Raw genomic sequence first — 27,244 nt, forward strand, 5'->3', positions numbered from 1 at the left:
TCAACAAACCCTCTCAACTCCTGAGTTATGAGATTAAGAGAGACAAGATTGTGGGTCAAGTAACTTACTGCCGATGGGCACGTTAAGAACTTGGTTTCAGATCAGAAGGATGTTCTTTCCCTATTCCTTAGTCTCAAAATTAGCTTATCTTCCCCGTAGGTTCTTAAGTCACTTGCAATTTGCCATTGTCTTTATAAAGACTTGTTACAATCTAAAAAGTAGGTCAAAATTCTACAATTTCAAATCTAGAGTGAGAAAAAATCCTGCCTGCCATTGCCTATCCCAAATACAAACTCTGAAACAATCTGGTTTAAAGCTCTGCAATTTCTACCACCACTGGCTTTCAAATTTTATCTGAAATACACAAAATGGACTTATGATTTGCCCAATTAGCTACCTGGGGGAGGGGGGGAAGTATTTCTTTAAATACCTGGGTAAGGAAACAATAATAAAATAGTACTTATTTAAAATATAATATTCATTTATTCATAACATTCATTTAAAAAATAACCCACAGCAGCCACAGAGAATAATGTCGTGACCTTCCACTGCCATCGAATGTCTCTGTGGCAAAGTCAAGTTGGCGTGGCCCTCTCCCCACCCCCTTACCTTTTGGAGGTTGGAGAAGTCTGGAATTTTCAAACAAATGCTTCTTCTTGATAGGCAGGATGACGGTGTCTTTGAGGTCAGTGATGACGTCATCCAGACCCGCTATGTCACTCCAAGTAACCTGAGGCGAGAAGCAGCAGAGGTTAGGACGGGGAGAGAGGAAAGGCTGGGGGGGGACGGGGGACGGCCACAGATGGAATCAGCTAATAAAAGGTGAGGTCCCAGTCTGGGGGCTGAGGAGGATTTTTCTTGGCATCATCTGGTAACACACAACTAGGCCAAAAAGAGACAATCACAAGGAATTTCGATTCCAGAGCATCACTTCAGGGCTGGGAGGGGCGTCTGAGGCCAGCCACAGATGGGGAAACTGAGGCCTTGGGGGTTCAAGGACTTGACAAGGGCTTATGTGATGTGGTCTGGGCTTAGGGTGGCTTACTGAAGCCATTAACCGAGGCAATGAGCGCCACAATCAAACCAGCCGGGCTGCGGGGCCCCTCGGGACAAGATCCTGCGCTGGGGGGGAAGGATCCCAACCAAGGCAGTGGAGCAAGGGGGGATCACAATCCTACACGAGCATGAGCCGGGCCCATCCAAAGCTCCAGTCCTAACAGTCTGGATCAGGAAGTGAGAGCCTCGAGTGCACAGGCAAGAACGTTTTGTTTTCTACAATAGACGTCTCGCTCTGTCTTGCTTGGGCCCAAGAGGATTGTTCGACAGCCAGACAAGGAGAGTCCCAATGGACTTGGGAGCACAGGAGGAGGGCGTGTGGGGTATTGGACGGGGGAATCTGGCCCAGGACAAAACACTGGGTGCCGTCAGTGATTCAGTGCAGCTCCTGCCCTCTGACCCATGAGGCGACTGAATGGGCAAGTCAGGGGAGATCTAGAGTCAGCCCGCACACCTTGTGGAGAAGACAGATACCGGCAGGCTGGCCGGATTTGACCTCAGCTCATGGTGGGGGAAGGAGGAGGTCTCTACAGTACTTGGACCCAAGCTGCTGAGCGTGTTAAGGGCCGCCCGGTCAGAGCCAAACATGACCCAAAGTTGTGGGCGATGCCCGGAGACGGGCAGGGCTCAAAGCTCTCTCTCAACAGAAAGGAGCATTAGGTCAAAGGAATAAAGTGCAATTAATAGGGAAAAATCTACTTGTGAGAGCCCAAGATCGATAAGCTAAAGCAGGACAGGACCCTCTCACCTGAGGAACCCGGAGGTGAGCTGATTTTTCCAGTCATGAAGGTTCTAGGTATCTGTGGCGAGGTTTGGACCCTGGTCCTTCACTGGGTCCCATGGCCTCTCCTTCCACTTCCTGCTGCAGGCCTGACCCACAAGGAAGGTCCCCGTCCTGCCCCAATGCTCCCTGGAGGAGCGGACCCCGACCCATGCCAGTGATTCCAGGCACTGCCACACTCAGGTCTCCGGCCCTGACCCCATCCTTACTTCCATCTCCTCCAGAGCCCCAAATGAATGCCACGTGCTCGCTGGAAGGCCGGCTCCACAAGCTTCTCGGCCTCCTTCCCTCCTCCCAGCTCTGCAGGCCGCTCCATGAGAATTCCCCTTCCACTCCAGGCTTCTTCTCTGGCTGTCCTCTCACCCCAGCATGCTCTGCTTCCTCCATCCCACCTCCTGGCTTCTCCAGGAAACTTTCCCCAGCCCCTCAAATTCAGTGCCTCCCAGCTGCTACTTATTGGTATTTCTTCTGCCCAGAGCATTGGTCCCCTCCCTCCTGTGGGTCCTCAGCACCGAGCACAGTGCTGGGCACACAACAGGCACTTAACAAATGTCTGGGAAGGTGCCTGAGAGCAGGAGTCTACACAAGAGGCCCAGGAGCTCCAAGGGCCAGCACAGAAATGTGGCAGAACCCGGGGCCGTCCTGGAGAGGAGGGCCTGGGAGTGGCCCCGAGAGCCCCCGAGCTCTGCCCTCCCCTGGCGCCCTCTGAGCCCCTGCCACACCTGGGGCACAGCCACATATGGGAGAGCATCCAGGGGAAGGCGACTCATAGACTGCCCTGGAGTCCAGGGCAGGAGACAACGTGGCAGTGGACACCAAGGGGTCCAAAGGAAGAACGAGGGAGGTGGTCCAAGGAAGCCCTTCTTCCTAATTGGCAGCAAAGCCAGCTGGAACAAGCTGTGGAGGCCAGATGGCGGGCTGTGCTTGGAGGGAGGCACTGGCTGGGAAACAGAAACCCGGGAAGCTCACAGCCGAGGAGTGATGGATGCCCATGGGTAACCAAGGTCTGTGAGTCCGGACCTTGGGGCACGGCTGGGTCTGTGATCTTGTCGGCCCTAGTAACCGTCCCCCACACAATGCCTCACCAAGCTCTGGAGGCTGCCTGAGGACTGGGGAAGTTAGGAAGCCTGCCAGAGGCAGCAGAATCAGAGGCCAGGCCAGCCCTGGCCAGCCCTGTCCAGCCCCCCGTCTGGCCGGGGTTCTCCCTCTGGGTGGAGGTCTCTGAACAGGTGGAGGCCAGGGTCTGCTCATCCTCCACCTCACTGCCAGTCGGAAGCCTCTCCTGCCCCCACTGCCTGTACAGTCCTGTCTCTGACTCCTTCAGACAGCGATGTTCTATGACTTGTAGCATCCACACCAGAAGCATCATGGTGCTTAAAGATGGCCTTCTGTCTTAGGGAGAAGCTTGGGATCACTAAAGCAAAAGACAGTTTCTTAGAGGGAAGTCAAGCCTTTTTCCTCCTCCTGTTGGATCTTGTTCGGTTTTGGGCCCAGCTCATTTTTCATCCAGTGCCGGTACAAGACGGATGTACCAGTGGAGCAGCAATAGGAAGGGTCCATGGCAGGGGTGAGACAAAGGCGTTCTTCATCCACTTGGTCTGCCCTGTGTGGATAGTTAGACCAAACTCTTCTGAGTATGAATTTCATTTTGTAAATAATTTAATCTATATAAACTCTAAAATCTGTAAAGTGCTTTACACAGAATGTATTTGGATCTCCCAATCACCCTCTCCTAGAGGCGGCAGAGATTTCTTTTTCTCTATTTTACAGATGTGTAAACTTAGTGTGAGAGAAGTGAAACCAGTAAGTATCTGAGGCAGGATTAACCTGGGGACTTGGCGCCGTCCGGCCCAGTCCTCTCCACTGGACCACATGCCCCTCATCTACTTTGGGCTATTCCGGGGCCGACACGTCACCCACAAACAGGAGTCCCTGAAAGGGAGCCGTGCTTCCATCAGGACTCTGCCCAGCTCAGTGCATTCGTGACCGGACTTATTCGTGAAGCCCCTCTCTCTCTGGGCCAGCTTTTGGGCCCTTCCAAGGTTCCACCCTCGCTCACTCCAATCCGATCCACTCACACGTCCGGCACCACCTCCTGATGTCCCGGCCCTCTGAGAACGAAGGACCAACCACAAGGTCCGGATTCACAGGAGCTTGAAGGCAGAACCATGCCCCAGGGAGTCAGGCTCAGTGCCCCCACCATGACTGAGCCAATAGCTGCCCATCTGTCCCCCTTCCTCAAGCTTTCAAGGAGGTCCTTGACATGGGCAGACAGTGCAAAGGTGACAAAGCTTAGGGTGGGGAGCCCGGGGAGCACCAGTTAGACTTTCTTGAAATTCTGAGGTCATTAAGATCCATGTGGTACAAATCTGCGTGGCTTTCTCCCCTCTCAGAATGCTGGCAGAAGTGTCAGCTCCAGCCCTGTGGAAAGGCTTTCCGCTATTATGATAGGGGTCGGGCCCACCCCTTCTCATCTTCATAACCCTAATTCCCCAGGCATACTGGGAAATACCAGGTCCCAAACGTGGCGACTCCAGTCACACATGGAACGGGGCTTCTCACAGAAATCCTTCCCCATTTTCTTCATTCACTCGTCTCTGCCTTGTCTCATCCCCCAAGGCCCCCGCGGGTCACTCCCCGGCTTCTCAGCTCTTTAAGGGGCACACTGTCCTCCACCACCCAGAGTTTTACAGACAGATTTATGGTCTCTCCAAGGGTCTCCCAGGGTCTCCTGGGGCTGCCTTCTTCTTTTGGAAAAGTCGGCAAGCATTTGCTGCTCAGGTGGTTTCTGGCCTCTTTGAGCCTCCTTGTCAAAGAAACTGGCTGATAGTGAAAATGCCTGAAGAAAAGGCCTGCCTGGGCCTGGGCCTGGGCCCCATGGCGGCCCCCCAGCAGCCCCTCTTCTTGGGCTTTCTTTCACTCTGGCCCCGAGTCCTGGGTCTCGGCTCCCCCACCGGTGGTGGTCTGACTGCACACAGCAGCCATGAATGACCCCCATCTGTCCCAGGTCATCCCCTTCAAATGCTCTTCCCTGCTTGTCAGGGCTCACCGTCCCCAGCACCTCCCAGCTTGCCTCCCGAAGGCGGTGGGAGTGCCGGCTATGGTGTCCATTTGCCCGTGGCATCCTCCCTCTGTCCATGCTGTCCCTATGCCTGTGCTGTCTGTCTGTCCGCACTGTCCGTCTGCCCCTGTCACCCACCTCCTTCCCAGCCCATGCCGGCACTGACATGACCAGTCTAGCTCCTCAGTGACCTTCTCGGTGCCACGGTCCTTCTGCCGGCGCTCCTCACAGCCTGGCCTGGGGCCCCACAACGAGCCTCCTACGTCCCCTCCCTGAGCTGTGACGTCCCGTTTCCCGATTTTGTTTAGAGACTTTAGGGAGGTGACGTCCAGGATGCTTTGGGTCCTCCAAGATGAGCCACTTGTTGGGATGAGGCTCCCACAGCTGGGACTGTCAGGGACATCCAGAAGCTGGGTGATCCCCGGCCTCCTCTGCCCCGCTCCCACCCGCAATGGCCAGTCCCAACAGCAGTGGACAAAACAGAACTGGGATTTCTCTTTTTCATGGGGAGGAGGAAGGGAGGGGACAAGCTGCTCCTCACCCCTGGAAGGCAGGTGCAGTCGGGGCCGGCGACTGAAGCTGCTGTGGCCACACGGCACCTGGACCACAGCCCCAAGAGGCCCTAGAGGCCACCCCAGCTGCCTGCCCTGAGAGGGCACGCGGCCCCTGGGCCTCCACTGACATCCCATTCTGCACCTCTTCCTGTTTCCCAGACAATCCCAGGATCGCCAAAGATTTATCAGAGAAGAATAAACTCCGGGGGCCCAAGCCCAGAAAGGCTGCCAAGTCTGGCCCCCGGGGGACAACAGCAACTCATGAGAGCATCAATTGGGTGCCGAGACAGCACCCGCCTCAAAGGAACACCGAACCAGGAGTCTTTACATAATTAAATACCCTGAAAAAGGCAGAGCCGAGCATTTTAGGAGTGCCCCTTACAGAACAGCCTCCTGGGCCTCCTTTATCTCGGTCCCCGTGAACTAACCGGATGCTTCGGGATTTAGGGAGAGCAAAGTGGGACTGTTAAACAGTCACAGAATAGGGAAGGCCTGGGCAGAACCCGAAGGGCATTTTGATGGCAGAATCTGCTCCTACAATTACAGCCAAAATCGAGTTACCCAACTCCAAGCAGCTTCAGAAAATGTTAATACTCCTGCTGCCGGGCTAACGTTCTGTCCGGGGGGAGCACACAGAGATGGCGAATGAAGGAGGCGCCGGGAGGCTGGCTCCAATTCTGGGGGCACAGGCTCTGTCAGAGGACCCTCCTTGCCTTAGATCAGACAATGTGCCAATCGCAGGGAACTCAGCAAGGGCTCTCCAAGCTTATCTAAGTGAATTCAAACCCAGGCTGGAACCTCTGCGGGCGGCTGTTCCTGGGAACATTTATCAAGCTACCGTTTATAACGTGTTAGCCCTAGAACATGGGAACACGCTCCAACTCAAACAAGGAGCCATCCCTCTCTAAAAAGGAACAAGAATTCCCTGAGTTCCTGATGGTTTGGTTCGCCTCAGACACTTCCATTACAAACTCTTTTGGAAATTTCTCACTATCCCAAGTCAAGGAGGTGCTGGAATGAAACGAGAGGCTCTTACGTGCATGTTAAGCGGGTCCACCAGGTGGGCGGCGATGCTCATCTCATACTCGGAAAGCTTTACATTTTTCACTCCAATTTGCTTCATTAGTTTTTCTGCCTAGAAGAAAAGGAAAGTTTGGACAGAGACATTAAGTGATTTCCTTCCATTTTTCTCTTAAATAAGTCTGGAATTTCTTTTAAATCAGTCTAGAAAACCGTAAAGAGCTGGCAGGAACCTCTGGCGGCTTCCTCAGGCCCCTCACTCTCCCTGGTGAGCCCCAGGACAGGAAAAAGGTTAATTCAGAGGGTCGCTATTTCAGCCTAGTTTTCCTCTGCCTTCTGCCACGTTTAGGAAATTTAAAAGATCAAGTACCTGAGGAGGAAAGGGATGGAAAAGGAGGAAGTTTAAAACACACTCAAGATACTTGAGGAAGAAAAAAGAGGAAACTTAAAACAGATCAGGTACCTGAGGATGAAAGGGATGAAAAAATAGGAAGCTTAAAAGAGGCTCAGGTACCCGAGGATGAACAAAAAAGGGCCCCAGGTGAAACAGAGGAGCAAACCTGAGCCGTCCTATAGGATCAGGCTAATGCCTCAATCAAGAAGATTTATTAAGCTTTAGGTGCCAAGGGCCGGGCAGCCAAAAATGAAATGGTTTGTGTGCCTCAGTGAGCCAATGCTCTGGTGGAGAGAGAGCCCAGGAGGAGGAAAAGTGAGCATGGCCTGAGAGACACAAATCCACGTGTCCTGTTATTCTCCCGATCTGTGTCTGATGGGGAAAGCGCAGAGAGGCTACAAGCCAGCAATGCTCCCACGTGTCCTGCTTTCTCCCCTAAATTCCCCTCCCCAGGCTTACTGACCACCCAGGGACGATTCACCACAGGGGATGGAATACTCCACCTCCTGCCTTTGCATTGGCCGACCGGCCCGCCGAAGCTCTCTCTCCTCCCTTGTGCCTCTGGGACCCCTGTCACCATCGGGGGGGATGTGGTAACTTGCTCATGAGCTGGATTTCAGTGAGACAAAGTCGTCACTCTCTCTTCCTTGGTGAGAACCAAAGTCAGGACAAAAGGCAATGGCTTGGGATGCGAGAGCCAAGCCTGGCGTCCTTGGCGTTGGTCTGAGCTGTAAGCACAGCACCTTGGTCCTCCCCAACTCAGTCTGCCAGGAGGAGTCTTTCCACGCTTGGGGGAGACAGCTCCCTAACTCTCTGAAGGGTCATGCTCCGCCTGGTTGTGGCCACTGTGGATGGCAGTCCTGGGTCTCAGGGAGCAGTACACCCACCTCCTACCCAACTGGTGCTCCTCGCTCCCCCTGCTTCCAGAGGCCCTCCCATCAGCCCTGTCCCCATGGCCATCCCTTGCCGGGGGGGGCAGGGGAGGGCAGCCGCATCCTCTTAGCTGCTCTCAACCAAGACCCCCAGGGAGGCGATGCCAGCGACGCTCCATTTCTGTGCCCTGACCAGCCAAACCAGCAATGGAACAAGCAGCTCTTTGTGGGACTGAGTGGGTTTTATGGACTTGCCTGACTTGTCCACCAGATCTCAAGCCCTAGCCCAAGAGTAATGGAGACCCAACTCCTGCCTGAGCTGGGGGACCTCAGTCTTCTCTATGGAATGGGGATAACCACAGTAAGAGTCCCCCTTCAGCCTGGCCCAGCAGCCACGAGGCTGTCTCAGGGAGGGGGCCTTTTCCAGTCGTCCGGACCCATCCCTGGCCACTGGACTCCCTGGCTCTGGGGGACAAAATCAGCTGGCGACCTTGCCCAGTCCTCCCTCTTCCTCCCTTCCTCAAACCCAATTTTCCCTCCATGTCATCTCTTTGAGAAGGAAGGACAAACGATCCATTTCAGCCCAAAAGCTTTTATTCAGTTGTTTTCTCTGACCTTTGGCCTGTGAAGTCCCAGAAGGCCGGGTCCGGGCTACACAACCCCGTGTCCTGCTTGTCCCCTGCGCCTGGAGGCTCCCTTCTCCCTCTTCGCCTGAGAACCCACTCCCCTCAAACCCGAGTGCGCCTCTGGTGGGCAGTCATTCGTGCCTGAGCCCCAGCCTGGCATTAGTCTGCAGGAGCTTCCACACATTAAGTGTTGAGGCAGGGCTGGACACGTCACCCGAGGACCATGTGGGGGGCACCTCAGAGGCAGCAGCCGGGGTCTGGCCCCCTCAGTGCCCGCAACCACGTGGGCCTAGAGATCCCCTTCTCGGGAGTTCTCTCTGGGCCAAAATGCCAGCGCTTTCGGAAGATCCTGTGACTCGCCTGTTAACCGGCTCGGGCCATCCTGCGCACACGGCCCTTTGGACAATTCGGGCCCGGCAGACGAAACACTTATAAATCACCAGTGCTAACGACCAGATAATGAAATCCTTCAGAAACAGGGGACTGAAGCTCCAGTTAGTGCTAAATGTCCACCAGACTCTTGAAGTAAAACGAGGCAATAACTTAGCCATACATTAGGAAAGTTACCGACTTATGAATGCACGGATCGATCCACGCAGGAACTACACCGAACTTCCCAAAGCCCAGGTGCCCCTCTCCCTCCGCTGGCCGCCAAGCCCAACTCCGTGCCAGCTTCTGCCCTGTCCCTGGTGCTCTCTGTCCACGATCCACCCCCACCCCCCAGCCCTTGACCCTTTCCAATGTTTCCCTTTGTCTCCTCCAGCTTTTGCAATCAGACTTTCTAGAACTCACGACCCCTTTTTGCCTGAAAAAGTTTTGTGTGATCCCAGGTATATAAAATAGCTACATAAATCAAATATTTATTGCTAAGAAATCCTAATTTCACAACTCTCACATTCAGTCACAAGACCCTGCATGGGGTCGCGAACCAGTTTAAGTTTAAGAAGCCCTCCGTGGGTTAGCTCCCACTTATGCTGTCTCTGGTATATCTATAGATGATTGTGTGTATGTTGTCTTCCCCATAGAGCAGAAGCTCCTGGAGGGCAAGGCCTGATTTTTCCTCTTTGCATCCCTGGCACAATGCTGGGCACATGGTTGTTGCTGAAGAAATACTTAACTGCCAACACCCGGGGCTTTTAGGTGATTTGCCCTGTACTCAAATTAAGGGCCACAAACATTCTAAATGCCATTTTAGGTGTGTAATCTTTAGAACAGCAGTTTTATTTCTTTTTCCAATTCAAAAAACAGCTTTGTTTGAGTCAAATCACAATTAACTGCAGTGAGGTGTAAAACCCTTGGAGGATGACATCTACACCCTCAAATAGCCAAGTTACTGCGTGGGACGAGTCTGATTAGTCTCAAGACCCCTTAGATGGAGAATGGACCCTTTTATGTCCATCATCTGGGAAGTGGCTGAACAAACTGTTGTATATGATTGCGATGGGATATGTTTGTGCTATAAGAAATGACAAATAGGATGCTCTCAGGAAAACCTGGAAAGACTTATATGAATGGATGCAAAGTAAAATGAAGAGAACCAGGAAAACATAGTAACAACGATACACCATGGTGAGCTCCTGTGAATCACTTAGCCTATTCTCAGCAATACAATGATCCAAGACGATGCTGAAGGATTTATAAGGAAAGATGCTGTCCACATCAGAAAAAGAACTGGTGGAACTGAATACAGATAAAAAGTACTTTTTCTTTATCTTCTTTATTTCTCTTGGGCTTTTGGGTCTGGGTTTGCTTTCACAGCATGATTTACATGGAAATGTGTTTTTGTACTCATATGACCCAGCTCAAATTGTTTTCTCTCAATAGAGGGTGTGTGTGTGTGTGTGTGTGTGTGTGTGTGTGTGTAATATGGAACTCAAAATCTGAGTAAATAATATTAAAATTTTTTTATATGTAATTAGGAAGAAAAATATTAAATTAAAAAAGAACGGATGGACTCTTGATTACTAGCTGAAACTTACTTATCCTTCTTAGAATATTAAATAACTGAGAAAATGCCAAATTCTACATGCAAGTTTATGGACACCCCTTCCCCACACTTCCCAGCTTAAAAATCCCTCCTCACTACAGTACATTAAAGCTACAACACAAAATCTGGTTTATTGTTTGTGACCAAAAACCGGCCAGAGAACTGCAAACTAAGATTTTCAAATTCAATTACATCCAATGTAACAGCGATTTAAATATGAGTAATATTGACTAAGATAAGCTGGCTGTCCAATCTCTTGAAGAAATTCCCTCAAGGCCCACTGGGAAGAGCAGCCTAATCAGAATCTTGCTTTATACTTCATCTTTTTTCTTCCTTGAGAATAACCAAGCTCTCTGACTTTTCAGTGGAAGATGAAACAAAATATAATAAATAAATAAATAAAATTTTAAAAATGAAAATAAAATATAAAGAATTAAAACAGATAAAAATGATCATTTCCATTATACGGCACTAAAAAGCATTTTGCATGAACAAAATCAATTCAGATCTATCAAGAAGAGACCCAGAAGCCCAGAATTCTGCATAATCACTGTTTCCTTATAGGGAATTAAAAGACACTTTGGACTAAGAGTCATTGGTCAATGACTAAGTGGTTAAAAAATAGTAACACTTCTCAAAAGAGGAACTGCAAATTCCTAAGAGAAAGATTGCCTCAATTCACCAAGAAGAGAAATGTGAATCCAAACAACTCTAAGGTTTTAGGGAAGGAAGGAGTGTTGGGAAGGAGGAAGAAAGGAAGAAGTGAGGACTGGAAGGGTGACAGAAAACCAGGCACTTTCCTGTGGGAGGGATCGTGAATGATTGATGCAAGGAATGGCCAATAATCATTCTAGAAATCAAACTGGAACTATGCTTTTTAGAAGGCCCCAACGTGACTAGCTGTGTGACCCTGGCCAAGTCACTTACCCTGTTTGCCTCAGTTTCTTCATCAGTCAAATGAGCTGGGGAAAGAACTATGCTTTTTAGAAAGATCCATAATCTCTACCCCAAAGATCCCAGGCGGACGCACAAATGGTGTCAAAGACACAAAGAAAGGCTCCAGAAAATATTTCTAACTTCTTGTGATGGTGATGAATTGGAAACAAAGAAGGTGTCCATCAACTGGGGAATAAATAGATTGTGGCCCACGCATGTAACAGAAAATTGCTGCAAGGTAAGAAATGATTCCTCTGCTGAATTCGGAGAAGCATGAGGAGACTTGCATAACCTGGGGCAGAACAAGGTAAGGAAAAGCAGGAAAACACAAGCCAATGTGGCAAAAAGCCCAGGGCTGACCCCAAAAGGAGGAAGGGGGCTGTGTCCTGGGCAGGGGCGAAGCAGGACGGCAGACCCGGCCTGGTTTATGTGCTGCTTCACTCTGATACCCAGAATGTCTTTCCCTTCTTGGGTGGAGGAATGGGGGTGGGGAGGCACAGCAATAAAAACTTTTAAAAAGAAATTAAGGAGGCTCTATCAAATGGGGCCCAAAGGCTGAGTCACGGCTGGCACGCGGTGATGCAGAATTTATTTTAAACACAATGGAGACGGTCCATCCGATATTCATATTCCTCACCTGTTTCTGAGCTTCGACTTTTTGCTTCCTGGTTGGATCAATTGCGTCTACCATCCACTTTATGGTAAAATACGTTACGGCACCAAATATCGTCAAGCGGAAAATTAAACCAACAACTTCATTCCGACTCAGGGGACGAGAAAAGGCTTCAGCATGCACCATCTTGATTATTCACCTGAAAATAAATGGAGAAAATGTCGTCTCATTAACACCCACACAGCCAACAGCAAAGTCTGGTTTTGGCCAGTGCTGAAATGAGCCATGATTTTTATTCTCGGCCCCAAATTCACTGTTCCTTAAATTGGTTTGTAAATGGCTAATTATGTTAAAGCACAAAGGCCTATCAATTTAGAGAACTATTTGAGCAGCCAAAGGATAGAAAGAAGCAATTCTCACTGGGACCGGAAGCCAGTAACCACAGAAAACAGTCCTGAGGTCCACCTCACACCCAGCCACCTTTACAAAGTGTTTTATGGTTTGCTACTTTACGGGGCAGTCAGGTGGCTCAGTGGACAAAGAGCTAGAACCTGGCCCCAACATGACCAGCTGTGTGACCCTGGCCAAGTCACTTCACCCTGTTTGCCTCAGTTTCTTCATCAGTCAAATGAGCTGGGGAAAGAAAAAGCCAAATCTGCTGGTGTCTTTAACAAGAAACCCCAAAGGGGGTCACAGAGTCAGATGTGACTGAAAAATGACTGAAAAGCACTTTGCCATCATCCTGTTTGATCCTAACATCAATCGTGTGGGGTGGGGGCTGTGATTACCCTCAAATAACAGACAGAGAAGCTGAAGCAGAGGGCAAGTGACCAGCGCAGGATCACCCAGTGGGCGTCTGAGAACCCCGGTCTCGCCAGCTCCAGGTGCAGCGCACCAGAGAGAAGGAAGCGGAGAGTCTCCTGGGGCAAAGAGGGTGGCTCCCAAGCCTCGGGCAGCAGCGGGTGGGAACCCGAGTATGGGAGGAACCCGAGTATGGGAGGAACCCAGACTCCAGGCCCACCGAGGGAGGAACACAAGGAGGCCGGGCAGCAGCCAATTGTCAAGTGGCACCCCGGGGAACACCAGTGGCCCCTGCCTGCCAGGAGCTCCTCTCCCAGCAGCACACACACTGTACAAACAGGATCCATACAGGGCACATGGGAATCAACAAAGTCAGGAGGCTCATGGGAAAGGCCCCATATGGGAGACAGGACAGAAAAGGGGAGGGAGGACCCTCGGGACAGCCAGGGAAAGGCCCAGGGTCAGTGGGGAAGTCCTGGCGAAGGACTGCAAGGTCATGGAGGCCACGTTATCAAACGGGCTGCAGGGTCGGAGGCAGGAGGGGCCACGGGGCTGGACTGGAGATAAAAGGAGCCTTCTCCTGGGTAGGAAGGGGCCTGATGCAGCCTGCGGGGAGAGAGTGGGATGGGTGCGGGCAAAGTCCAGATGTTACAAGGTCGTTCCATCGCTCCGGGCCCACCCCAAACTGCACGGCCCAGGACAGACTGGCTCTGAAGCTGCAACGCGCTAAGGCCTGCCCACTGCGTGCTCGGCTGCCAGACGGCATGGCCTCCATTTGCCCCAGTGGGGCTGCCAGGGAGGGTCTGAGGCTCTGAAGTCTGTCTTAGCTGGAGGAAAGCTCGCCGCATCAGGGAATTCGCACATCCCACTCAGCTTTACCAATGTAATGGGGGCACTCAGAAGTGTGAGACAAAGAAGCCTCCTCCAAACTGGCCCAACATCCACAGGGACAGGAGCCCCCTGTTTGGGGAAGATGTCCTGGGGAGATCCGCCGCAAGGGAGCAGGATGAAGGGGACCCACGGGGGGCGGAGGGAGGCCGGGGCACTGTCGCCACCACCTAGGCAGAAGGGAAGGGGGGGGGGTCCCCAGAGGCAGTCCAGGTGCCCTCTGACTTACAGAGAAGCAGACAGGCCTCAGCCAGTCCAGCGTTCTCCATCAGCCCCCTAGGGGGGCCGGGGCCACATTCCAGGCTGAGGAATCGACCTGGGCGGCCCCTGCCCATGAGGAGACAGGCGAGCTGAGGGCTCCTGGGGCAGCTGGGCCCAGGGACCTCCCCTCAGAAAGCCCTTCAATAGCTGGAGGGGAGGGAGAAGAACCAAGGTGAGGGATGTCGATGTCTGCCCATCCGAGCTCATGGGCACCTTGGGAGCGAGCCAAGGAGGAAGCCCAGGGGCTGGCAAATCCCAGGCTCAAAGAGCAGGTAGCCAAGTCCGGAGCAGTATGGGATGCTGAGGCCCAAGGAAAAGGTGCTGGATGTGGCAGCTGAGATCCTGGAGAGGGATGGGGATGAAGGAGGAAAGGGGAGATCCTTGGAGTGGGTGGGTCCCTAAGAGGGGTTTGTCCATGACTGGGAGAAGAGAAAGCTGCAACTACTGCTTCTGGGGCCCTTTTGAAGTCACGCAATAGGCCTGATCAGGGGGCCTGGACCGACTGGGGATCAGCAGGCGGTGGCTGAGTGCGTACCCATGACCGAGCCCTCCCTGCCCCGGCCTCTCCAGGGCCCAGACTGCTTCCACTCTCCATCTGCAAAGGGCACGTGCTACTGTCCATGACCAACCCAACTGAGCCACCCACCTCCAGGCCGCACCTTCCTGCTTGGATCGGATTCCCCCTAAGCTCCTCCCTGAGGCCCAATCTCTTTAAGGAACAGAGACCAGCCCAAACCCGTTTCTATTTGCTGAGAAAAGTCCCGACGGGCCGAGTTTTGTTGGGCAGCCAACTCATTTGCAGCACAGGCCTGAGTTACTGGGGACAGCGGCTTGCAGACAACAAGGTAGGAAGGAGCAATCGGGACCAGTGCCAAATGCCAAGCAACGGGCAACACTATTAGACCACCCTAAGGCTCCACCCCCAGGCTGTTTTAAACTCGAAAAGCCCCTTCCATTCCTTTTGCTTCACAAAGTCCCAGACCTGCCAGTTCACAAACTGCCTGGTTACTTACAGGTAGCCGGGTAGCCCCGTGGATAGAGCACTGGGGCCAGGATTCGTTAGAGCCACGTTTCACCGCAAGCTACGACACTTCCGAGCTCTGTGACCCTGGACATTTAGCCTGCCTACCTCGGTTTCCTCAAACACAGCTCAGAACAGCGCTCATCTCCTACAGTTGTGAGGGGAATGGGAATAAAGCCCTTCGAGCAGTGCCTGGCACACAGGAGGTGCTAAATAAATGCTTTCTTCCTCCCATCTCCCCCACAGTTCCTGTTTCCTATCTCCACCCCAAAGATTTGGGAGCTATGAGAAAAATCTAGTTGTCATGACTCAAAATACTGTTTTTCTGAGAAAATGAGTTCCAAATTTTAAAGGTGACACTGAGAAGCTAATCTAAGCGGGAAAAAGCTTGAATTTAATTCTAAAGCGCGTCCTATTCGCCAACTTCTAAACAATGACTTTCTGTTTCCAAACAAGTTCCACAACCATCTATATTTCAAAATCTAGCTCTGGTCCTCTTGGCAAATCAGGAAAAAAGGCACATCTTTAAATTCTGTTCATGAGCCTATTTCTTTCTTAAGCAGCTCTATGTAAATAATGCCTTTGGCAGCAGACTGAGGGGAATCAAAGGGGTGGGCTGAGGCATCCGCCTATCTATAATAGCCCTAAAATGCAGTGTGAGCACCCCCCCCCCCCAACCAAGGAAAGGAAAGCTCCTCGAGCCAGGGTTCAGGAGCCTCCAGCACCTGGCCTAGAACTTTTTCCAGTAATAAGGCGACAATGGAGAGATGCTTTGCTCAGACTCCCTGAGAACTCTGGGAATCTGCTGAGGCGGCAATCAATCGGCACCCTCTTTAAAGGCCATTAGGAAGGACGGCACAGATGGCCGCTTTTATAGGTCTCGGAAACCTCTGTTAACGGGCTTTTCCCCGGGGCAGAACGAGCTCCGGCCCCACACCAGGAACCCCACGATAAAGCCTGTCCCGAAGACCGATGTCCCCCGGGTCCCACCCGGTGTCTGCACGAGGAAGGGGCCTGGGCAGGTCCTGGGAGCTCGGCTCCCTCTGTACCTGCGTCCTTGGCCACTCCTTTGAAAGCTTCAAATGGCAATGCAGGCGGACTCTCCCCGTGTTACTGGGTCTACCTCGAGGTCATGTCACTTGGAAATCACTTGACAGATGCTCCTTCAAAAGCGGGCAATGGAGCATCTGGTCTCCCTCTGGCACTTCCAGATCTGACACCCCAACTCCGGGCAGGGACCCGAGATCCTCAGAGACACAAAGGGGGCTCGGCCGGCTCCTGTCTCCAAGAAGTGGGCAGTGCAGGGGGAGATGGAGGCGGTGCACACATCTCGGTCTCGGCGTTAAAGCCTGCCCACATCTGTGCCACAGTCGCCGGTCGCCGGCCCCGGAGCCGGCTCTTCCCCATGCGGCCTCGCGTGGGACACTGGGCTGCAGCTCCATGTAAGAGAGCACTTCCAAACAGAGGGGCTGCGCCCCAGCTTCTGCCCTCCTGGAGAGGACCCGCTCCGGGAGCCCAGGAGCCGAGACCTCCCGGGGCAGGCCAGAGGTGGCGGCAGCGTGGGGAGGGCTGGCCTGGGCAGCCTGGACGTGTTCCCTCCGGCTCTAGCCCAAAGGCCCTTCTCATTCTGGCCTCCAGGCCTTGGCAAACATGGGCCCAGGGAGGCCCTGCCTCAGCCCTGGCTCCTGCACTTTCCGGCCACAAATGCCATGACCTTGGGCAAGCTGTCACAGGAGGAGCCAGGCCTGCGAGACACCCAAGCTTAGCCATGGCACCCGCAGAGGAAGGCGACTCCTCCTGGGCCCAGAGTCACCAGGATGGACATCCGGACCTTCTGAAGACAAGACCCTTCTATTCCTTGGCCCTTGGGGTCAGAGATCCTCTGGAAGCCACCTCCCTCCTCGGTTCATGGGCAGTGAGCCGGGGGTGGGGATCCTTCCTGCCTTGAAGGGCCCTGAGGTTATTTGGGGGCAAAGGAAGATCTAGCGCAACCTTCCAGGGACGTGAAACCCTTCAATACTTTGGCTCTTTTCAGCCCAGCTGGGACCTTCGGCCTTCAGAGGCAGGGCCGGGGCCGTGGATTTGGGGCCCGAGTCTCAGGAGGGCCCTGGGGCTGTTTGAGCCTCCCCAGGTCACCCCACGAATCCTCCCTATTTTATTTCCACCTCACTCCCAAGCGCTCATGGATCCCGAGAACGGCTCCCAGGGAAAGCCAAGCGAAAAGTGGGCCAGGCTCTTGGAAGGAAGCTGCACGGCCGGTCCACATGCAGGCGCCCCCCTCCGTTCTCCCCTTTGGAGCGGCAGCCCCCCCAACTCATCCAAATCTCCCGAGAGCATTTACGGCCTCTTCCCCCCCAAAACGAACCTGGAACTGCCTCATTTTCTGCGTGTTGCTCTGGGTAAAGGGCATCTCCCCCTCCTCCCCCTAAACTCAGCCCCTCCAGGCAGGGATGGCTACGCTGGCCCAGTGGCCGGGCCTGGGCGGTGGGCGGGCACCGCCCACACCCAACTGCCCGAGCCTGGAAGGGGCCTGGGGGGGGGGGCAGGGCGGAGGCCCCTTGGCTCCTGTCACTCAGGCCCCGGGGGGACTCATTCCCAGAATCTCTGGGATCCTGGGCTCGGAGAGGCTTCACATGTGATCGGTGCCGTCCTGGGGGCGAGCATCCTCACCGCGGATAGGGCCGGGCCCGGAGAGCCGCTGGCCTGGAAGCAGCTCCAGGTGGGAGGCCCCGGCGGGGAGGGGCCTCTGACCTGGGCCGCCCCCGGGGCTCACCGGCCTCGCCCCTGGGACACAGCACTTATTAGGCGCCTGCTGTGCGCGCCGGGGCTCTCCTGCCCCCTCCCCTCCCTCAGGGGAGACTGGCCGGGCCCTTCGCGACCCCAGGGCGGGCAGGGGGAGGGAGGACCTCACTTTCCGCGGCTGCAGGAAGGGGGCCCCCGCGGCCTCGCGCCGGGGGCCCGGCCGTGACCTTGGGCGGCCCCGCGAGCCCGGCCTCCGTTTCCCCGGGGCGCCGCCGCTGCAGGGCCCGTCCGTGCCGCGGGGCCCGGGTTCGGAGGCCCAAGCCCGGGGGAAGGGGGGCCCGGCCGGGGACCCGGGCCCGGGGTGGGGAGGGAGGGAGGGGCCGGCCCGGCGCGGCCCGTGACCTTCCGCCCTCCTTCCGCCCCACGCTCACCTGGTCGCGCGGAGGCCGCCGAGCCCGGCCCGAGTCTCGCCCGGAGCCCGGAGCCCGGAGCCCGGAGCCTGCAGCCGAACCTCTGACACGGACCCGCCGCCACCGCCGCCGGGGAACCAGCCAGGGAGCGGAGGCCGCGGCGCGCAGGGCGCATGCGCCACCACGCCCCCGCAGGCTCCGCGCCGGGTTTTCGCGGCCACCGACGGGGGGTGCCGAAAGGAGCGCCGGCAGAGGGAGCGGAGAGCCGCGGCGGCCTCCCTCAGGGGGCGGAGCCTCACTCGGAGGGCTGGAAAGCCCGGAGAAGACGCTCCTTTCCGGAGAGGCGCGGCGATAGAGGCTATCATCGGGAGTTGGAAGAGCCCTTAGCGGGGGTCCGCCTCCTCTCCCTTGCCGGGAAGGCAGGTCCCAGGGAAGAAGGCCTTCCCAAGGCCCCAGGATCGCGGAGTCCCGAACCGAAAGAGGCTCGGCGGATCTCCGGGCAAGGCCCGTCTCCTGCCCCAGCAGCCTGCTTTCATTTCTGGTTCGGGGGCGCGGCCGGCCCGGCCTTTCGAGGGCTCCGCGCGGGGAAAGGAAGCTTCCTCCCCGGGAGGAGCTTCTGCCCAGAAGCGCTTGTCCGCTCCGTATCCCTGCTCCCGGCCGAAGGGCATTTCCCCGCGTCCGGCGGGTCCCCGCGTCGCGTCTGGGACTCAACCCTGCTCTACTTCTCAGCCCAGGCTCCCACAAAGGCTCGCAGCCCGAATGAAATCCAGCTTCTCCACTTCACCGCTGAGGAAACCGAGGGTCAAAATGGGGCAAGGGACCCGTTCCGAAATGCGGTTGATGATAAGGAACACGGCACTTCCGGCCTCGCAAAGCACCTTCCACCCATCATGTCATTGAGCCCCCCAGGGAGGTGGGAGCCACTGCCACCCTCAACCCGAAGATAAAGGAGGGGGGACTAAGCTACTTCGGAAGCCCGAGGGTCCTGGGTTTAAATGTCACCTCTGGGGCTTGTTACCTGCGTGACCTTGCTCAAGGGAACCAACTTCCCTGGGCCCGTTTTCTCCTCTGTCAAATGAACTTGGACTTAATCCCTTTCCAAAGACTCGACAAACTCTCCGCCCAAGGTCCTACAGTACCTGTTAAAGGCGGAATCCGAACCCAATCCCGTCCCGTTAGATCTGGTTTCGCGGAGAGCGAGACAAATGCTGTGTCACTCCGGGAGGGCCGTTTAACCTTGGGGAGCCCGGGGTCCAAAGGAAAAAGGCAGGCGTTTACCTCCTGGAGTCCAGAAGCAGCCACTTCCTGGGGCCGACCTTTGACAAACTCAGTTTCTTTTTTCTGATCGCGGAGTTCCCCGGGGCGCCATGCGCCGCAAAGCTTCCGGAAGAAAATACTTTGTACATTCGTAAAGCTACAAAACATGTCAACGAGTCGTTCCCGTTCCTCTCCAGAACAGGCCCCGACCGGATTATCCAACATTAAAGATTTGTGTCCATGTACACACGTGCTCACTCACATACACACGTGCACCTCCACAGGTCACTCCAGGCTCCCAAACTCTCGGGAGGATTCTCTCCCTCCCCGGGCCCTAGCTCCGTCCCAGTCCTGGCCTAGAGCACGTGGCGACAAGTCAAGATCGAGCTAAAAAGTAGCAATGGAAAGGAGCCCCTCCCGCCCCTTGACCCAAGGCAGGGGAAGCCCCCCACGTGGCCCCTCCGTGCCTTCCCCGCCGCCACTCCAAAGGACCAACCTGGCTCCCGCCCGGCCCGGCTCCGACTCGGGCTCCTTCTTCTCTCCCGGGGCGAGGCGCTTTTAATCCTTTCGGTTCCGAAAGCGAGCCGCCTTCCTCTCTCCCCTTCGGAAGTTTGGGAGCGCCGTGCAGTGTCGCTTTAAGAAAGGAGGGAGGGCGCTTCCTCCGCAGGGCCCGCCTCTGTCCCGGGAGGGTCCCGGCGGTCACCTGGGGGGCCCTTCCCGGGGAGGCGGGGCGCGGCGGCAGCGGCCGCTGGGCTCGGGGCCGGGGAGTCCCCGGACAACGCGGTCCTCCGCGGGAGCCGGGTCCCTGCGCTTTCTCGGGCCCGCCTCCCGCCGCTGGGGCTCGGGAGGACTTGCAGCGCTACAAAGTAACAAAGTGCGTCCGCTCCAAAGCGGCGGCGCCGGGAGCTGGAGGCCCGCGCAGCGGAGGGGGCGGCGGGGTCAGGCCGGGCTCAAGCTCAGGGAGGGGTTATTAAGGGAAAGGCGGCGTGGAGAGCGGGTGGGGCCCGAAGACTCGCGCTTCTTGGGGCGTAACTTACCTTGGAAAAGTAACTTCGTTTCTCAGTTTCCTCTTTTGTAAAATGGTGCTAAGAGTCTCCACTGCAAAGAGCCGTCTCGAGAGGCAAAGGACATATTGGTAACGTGCAAACTTCACAATATAAATGTCCGCTGCGGCCACTATTACGTGCTAGGGACTGGATACGGCGAGCGCTGCTGCTCTCCCGGAGCAACCTTCTCCCGGGGGCGTCTGGGGCTGCAGGAGAGAGAAAACGTCTCACCGGAAAAGCCGGGCCGTCCCCCTAGAGCTCCCCCTGGCTGCTCCCTCCTCCTCACACCCCTTCCATTCCCTCCTTCCCCCCACCTCCATCGGCGTTATCAACGTTTTCTCCACCAATCAACACAGTAAAAAATCAGGCGTGATTTGCAGGCTGACCGGTTTCCCAGGGGATGCTCGCAAGGAACATTTAATCATCGGCTCTAGTTAGCGGGCTGGCGGGCTCTGGCGCAGCCCTGCATAGAGTGTGTGTGTGTGTTGAGGTCACCACCGCCTTGGTAAGACCCTGGAGGAGACTGATGAAGGCGTCCCATTGGCTGGAGGAAGCCGGTCTGGGAGCAGTCAGCGGACTAGTGCAATTTTGCAGAGCTTCTATTCATATTTGGTCCAGATTGCGTCCCAGCAAGGTGAGAGCACCCACCTAGGGAGGTAGAAGCCCTTCAAACTGTGTATGTGCAAGAAATCGTTTTTCCCCCTGAGGCCATTGGGGCTAAGTGACCCGCCCAGGGTCACACAAGCTAGTTAGTGTTAAGTGTCTGAGGTCAGATTTGAACTCAGGTCCTCCTGACTTCAGGGCTGGTGCTCTGGCCATTGTGCCACCTCGCTGGCCCTACTTAATCGAATTCTTGACCCATGTAGCGGTATTGGCTGGGGCAGACCTGAGCACAACATTTACCAGGCTGGAAGGTTTGGGAGCTGTCCTGTAGCAAGAAGAATTATCAGCAGAGGCTTGACCGGCAGGGAGTCTCATTATCCCCTCCCCAAGTCTGAGATCTGCTCCAGAGCAGAACTCCTAGTAAAACTCCCATGACATGCTATTTGTAAGGCACTTAGCGCAGCTCTGGGCACGTATTAAGCATTATAAAACTGTTTATCCTCTTCCTACCCTCCCCCCAAGAATGCATGGATAGAGATCCATTGGCCATTTTGACCAGTACCATGGCGGATGCTGCTGGCCAGAAGTGGGTAGCGCCGTTAGCCAATTATGATTTGAGATATCTAGCCAGAGGGATAGACAGATGATGGATGGCTCCATAGACGGACAGATGGATCAGTAGGTAGAAAGATAAAGTATTAAGTACTTATCACACGCCGGGACTGAGGATACAAAAACAAGATGGCTCCCACTCTTCAGGAGCTTACATCTAATGAGGGAAAACAAGGCAGAAAGTGGGGCTAGCCTGGTGGGGACAAAGTAGCCAGGGTTTAGGTGGAGCAGAGCCCAGAGTGAACCAGGAGCAGTGTGGGAAGGACTTGTGATGACATGACACTTCTAATAAGTTAAGACTAATGTGGATCCAAATACTTTGCCCAGAAAATTAAAAAAAAAATGGGTGACACTGGAAGAAAGTGTTGGAGCAATCTATGTCTCTCAGAGTGGGAGGGAAGAAGAGAAATGCACATTAATTAAGCATCTACCATGTGCTAAGTTCTTTATAAATATCTCATTTTAATAGCCAGGTGGAAATACAACTGAGAGGTGATGATTCCAAACCTCTTAAATTGCCCACAGCAGAAGCCGCCTTACTTCTGAGACAATGACTGACACTGGAACTGTGCAATTGGAATTCTGGATCCCACACAAAGCCGGGAAGCAGGCATGCCAGTAGCCCTCCTGGACGTTGTCTAATAGCCATGAAAATCTCTTGACTTTAGATAGATAGGTCAGGAAAGAACTTTAGAGGGCAGCTAGGTGGCACAGTGGATAGAGCACCAGCCCTGAAGTCAGGAGGACCTGAGTTCAAATCTGCCCTCAGACACTTAATACTTCCTAACTGTGTGACCCTGGGCAAGTCACTTAACCCTAATTGCCTCAGGGAGAAAAAAAAAAGGACTTTAGAGCAATTGAGAAATGGATTTTATTGTTGCAGATGTCACAAGTGTAAAACTTGTCACAACTATGTACAAAGAAAAGCATTACCAACTCATGCTGCCTGTTTGGAGAGCAGAAGTATCAGCGAGCTTTTGGAGTTTGTGTTGAGCCACCATCTCTTCCCAGAGGTGGAAATTACAATTTCACTAGAGAAAGGTTGGGCCAGATCCTAGATCACATCTACCTGAATAAATCCTTGTAACAGATCACCCAGGATCACTCAGTTAAGACTCTTACACTTTCTCTCCAGCCTCATCTTTTCCTTCCTTTGCAATGAAATCACCAAGTACCTTTGTATGTGTGATTGAACTAAATGATATCTAAGATCTCTTTCAGTTCTAGATTCCATGACTGTAATCCTTCCGGTGTGGCTACACGGCTGCAAATTGTGGAATACTACCTTCTCTGAAAAACCAAAATGGTACGGATCACATATGGGCAGTAGGAACAGACAGTCTCATATTATTTTCAAACAAGGAACAGAGAAAAAATATATTATCAAGGACAAATAGGATTAGAGAGGGAAAAAATGGGAAGGCCACATAGCCGAGAGTAATAGATGAACGGTCCAGAAGTGACTTGGAACACAGATGAAGGCCATGTATTCTCTCATTACTACTTTCTGTGATTAATCCTCCTCAGAAGTCATTTTTTATATTCATTCATTTATTTTTTGCTGAGACAATTGGGCTTAAGTCACTTGCCCAGGGTCACACAGCTAGGACGTATTAAGTGAGATTTGAACTCAGGTCCTTCTGACTTCAGGCTAGCACTCTTATCTATTGCACCACCTAGCTGCCCCGAGAAGCCATTTTTATTTTGGAAGGGTATGCCTGTTGTTTATGGGAGCAAATATATTTCATATTATATTGTTTTATAGCTACAATAATTAAATCTTTGCTTTGAACTAATTATGTCTACAGGCTGACTAAAGGTAAGCTCACTAGTGGGGGCTTATGTGCTCATGCATTTTACATGTGTAGCTTCCTTCCTCTCCGCTTCTGGTCTGTTGTAATCTTTTTATTACTCTTTCTTTTATTACTCTTCCCTTTCCTTTATTACTCTTCCCTTTACTCTATTATTCTTTCCTTTACTCTATTAATCTTTCCTTTATTCTATTACTCTTCCCTTTACTCTATTATTCTTCCCTTTACTCTATTACTCTTCCCTTTACTCTGTTACTCTTCCCTTTACTCTTTCTCCCTACCTTCTTGTTGGCCATCTATCTGTTTTCCTATTGTGAACCTTGGTTTTCCTCCCCCTTTTCTTCTAAAACCTTCCAAGGGAAATCTGTGGTGAGATTTCTAGGGCCCCAATCCTTCCTTTCTGCTAAGATCAGAGCCTGGAACCTCCATCAGTATCTCAGTCAATCAACAAGCATTTATTGAGTTCCTTCTTTGTTCCACGCATTTTACTAGGATGTAAAGACCAAAGATTTCCTGCCCTCAAGGAGGAGGAATAACAGCAGTAATAACATGGTTGTTTTGTTTTAGTGAGTTGCCTGGGGACTTGGGGTATGAAAACAATTTTCCCAGGATCACGTATGGCTAGTGGATTAAAGGGATAAGCCTTGCTGGATGGGTTTACTATTTACTACTCCTGGGTGCTTCTGTAGACACTCACACACACACACACAAACACACACACACACACACACACACACACATATATATGCACGTAGACCACATGACCTTTAGCAAAGCTTCTTAAACTGTGGGTCATAATTCCATATGGGGTCATATAAATTTCACATTGGTAAAATATATCAAATATTCTGTCAAGATTTAATTTTATGGAAAAATAATTTTATGGAAAAGCAATTCATCATTAATAAGCAAATTTGCTTTCATTTTTAATAAATGGTAAAATTATATATAATACCTAAATTGTTTTAAAATATGTCTTTATAATTTATGACCAATTAATGTTTGATGTGTTTGTTTATTTTATAAACCTGTAAACCTGGAGCCACCTAAAAATTTCTCTGGGGAAAAGGGGACAGGAGTGGAAAAAGTTTAACTTGTGTAACTACATTATCCTTAAGTGGGCAGCTAGATGGCGACATAATGCATAGAGCAGCATTAGAGCAATTTTCTCTGATTGATAAAAAAAATTGGCTTTGAGAGTCTTGGCAAAAACCGTGTCAGGATTTAACATGGGACTTAATAAGTTGTATTTTCCTCAGACTGAGGGGCGAGAGGGATGGCCTGGAATCCAAAGATGGGGGCTCCTTTCCTGGATCTGCAATGGACTGACTGGGGGTTTGGGCGAATCCTCAGCAGAATGAGGGGACTGACGCAAATGGCCTCTGAGGTCCCTTCCGCCTTTTGGCCTCCAGTAGATGAGAGACAGAGGACAATTGCACACACACAGAAAGAGACAGACAGAAACAGAGAGATAGATGAATGAGTATTAAATAGCTTTATAAAAAATCAGTTTCTATTAAGGTCCTTTTTATGTTCCGTACATTTCTCCTCCCAGAGAGCCATTCTATAGAACAGATATTATTGTTTAAAGACAAAAAACCAGCAGCTGACAAAAATCATCATAGCTGGTGCGTTAAAAAAGCCCCCAAATAGGTGTGAGGTACCATATTCTGCCTCACTTCTTATGTCTTCCTTCTTCTCTGTATTCTTCATATTCAGCATTTCATAGAACACAATAATATTCTGCTATGTTCAAGTGCTAGTTTGTTTAGCCATTCTCCAATCAAAGGTTGCTAGTTCTTTACTACCGCAAAAAGGGCTACTAATTTGGAAGGGAAAGCTTCCTGGGATATAAGATTAGTACTAGGATTGTTAGGTCACAGGGTATGGATATTGTAGTCACTTTATTTGCATAATTCTAAATTGCTTTCCAAAATGGTTCAACTGAGTCACAGGTCCACCAACAATGCAAAAGTGTGTCTTAGATTGAGCATTTATTTGTTTGTTTTTTTATTTATTTGCCGAGGCAGTTGGGTTAAGTGACTTTCACAGAGTCACACAGCTAGGAAGTGTTAAGTGTCTAAGGTCAGATTTGAACTCAGGTCCTCCTGACTTCAGGGCTGGTTCTCTGTCCACTGCGCCACCCAGCTGCCCCAGATTGAGCATTTATTAGGCATTTACAATGTGGCAGACACTCTGTTATGGTCCTCTAATGGCACAAAACTTGTTTTTCTATCAACCAAGAAATACAGAGGCCAGCATCAACAAGGTTAAGGAATACATACAAAAGCAAAGATTCTTAACCTGTTTCTATATCATGGACCTCTCCCATGAAGCCCCCATATCTCTTCTCAGAAAAAAAATTGTAAAATGCATAAAATGAAACACAGGATGACAAAGACCCAGTCACGTGAAATATTGTAAGCAATCTTTTTCAAACAACTTCACAGACCCCAGGTTAAGAACCCCTGGACTAGAGCCTTTCCCTAAACCTATCAACGGTGTAGTAGAGTGGGTAGAGTTCTACATCCAGAATCAAATGACCGGGGTCCAAATTGTCCCGACCCGTGTGACTGTTGGCAAGTCATCTCGACGGGCCTCGGTTTCCGCATTTGCACAAGCCTTCTGACTCTCTTCCCTCCTAGCTCCAACTCGGAATCTGTGACCTAGAACCTTTAGACCTGAATCATCCCATAATCATTTTTAGTAAATGTAAAACACTACAGAATGTTACTGACGAGAAGCAAGGCCATTCGTAGTAGTGCTTCTTATGTAGCAAAGACCAGGGAACCAAGCAGATGCCCTTCAAGTGTAATGCCAGAGAAACTGAGGCAAGATAGAGGTTAAAGAGTATTTAATATTTTATTTGAAAGGGAGAAATCGTGCTGGACCCAAATGGATCTGTGGTTTGGTCCCAGGGCTGAAGGAAGCTATCGACTCCAAGAATCCAGCAGCCTCCAGGCAAGGAGCTTAAGCTCTCAGTGTTCGACAAGATTCTAAGACTGAGATGTGGGGAGGGCGCTGCCCTGCTGCGTGACATGGAACTTCCTTCCCTAGGGGTTCCTTGTACCAGAGAAGTCATGGGCCCATCTCCCTCCCTGCTGTCTTTGTGCACGTTGATACGAGCTTGCCAAATGAATCACAATTTTATAGTCTGTCGGCGAAAGCCGGAACCGTTCCTGCATCTTCCAATTTCTTGGATCCAGGCAGACGTCCTTAACACGAGGGCCATACCGAGAGCTCCTGGGGTTTCATTCCTGGACGTGAGAAGGAATCGGATGTTGTGGAAGCAACAGGGGACTGAGCAAGCCCATTTCCCCCGACAAAGGCCAGCCAACCCTCTCTGGGTGAAAGCCTCTGGTAATTTGTGGTGAGGCGCAGAGAGAAGCAGAATCGGTATCAGAAATGCAAAGGTTTCAGCGGGGTCAGACTCACTTCACTACCCTCAGTTTCCTCATCCACAAATTGGGTTAGACTTGACTTTTCAGGCCTTTCCAGCCTTCAGAGTCTCATCATTGGAGGAGACCTCTGGGATCATGGACACCACGCTGGCACTGAGCAAAATCCTTTCTGTGGCTTAAAGACTTAGAGTGACAGGAAGCCCAATCTGGGTTCTTTGCAGTTTTCCCTTGTTCATCCCACTGGGGCCAAGAGGAACCAGTGTAATTAGCCTGTTCCCCGGGCTGCCCTTCAGAGACATCTGGTGCCCCCTGACCTCTTCCCTCCATGAGCCGAGTCTTAAATGTAACCACATTTTACAAGCTGGTGGGCTGGAGGTGGAGGACAGATCCCCGAGAAGAGCCGGAGCCGGCCTGGAAGGGGATGCTGCAGTGAGTGTGGGGGAAAAACTGGCACCAGCTGCCAGAGGTGCCCAATGATTGCGCGTGGCCCC

At 52.4% G+C, this 27,244-nt stretch overlaps 1 protein-coding gene across 8 annotated transcripts in view; it reads right to left on the reverse strand.

Moving 5' to 3' along the window:
• ATAD1 (ATPase family AAA domain containing 1) overlaps window positions 1-27,244 on the reverse strand; it is a 50,295-nt gene that overhangs the window by 15,776 nt on the left and 7,275 nt on the right. For 2 of the 8 annotated variants that reach the window (XM_031956983.1, XM_031956981.1), the window contains exons 4-7: window positions 20,318-20,532; window positions 11,925-12,099; window positions 6,489-6,587; window positions 610-730 (exon numbers count right to left, since the gene is read on the reverse strand). In XM_031956983.1, the coding sequence (XP_031812843.1) occupies window positions 610-730; window positions 6,489-6,587; window positions 11,925-12,086 (382 nt within the window). In that variant the 5' untranslated portion in view covers window positions 12,087-12,099; window positions 20,318-20,532. Of the gene's footprint in view, window positions 1-609; window positions 731-6,488; window positions 6,588-11,924; window positions 12,100-17,236; window positions 17,322-18,044; window positions 18,124-19,162; window positions 19,254-19,301; window positions 19,654-19,776; window positions 19,932-20,317; window positions 20,551-27,244 lie in introns of those variants that run through there. The other 6 variants (XM_012551937.3, XM_012551978.3, XM_023505879.2 and 3 more) reach the window with 6 other exon arrangements.

Source organism: Sarcophilus harrisii, chromosome 2 (assembly GCF_902635505.1).
Source record: "Sarcophilus harrisii chromosome 2, mSarHar1.11, whole genome shotgun sequence".
NCBI lineage: Eukaryota > Metazoa > Chordata > Mammalia > Dasyuromorphia > Dasyuridae > Sarcophilus > Sarcophilus harrisii.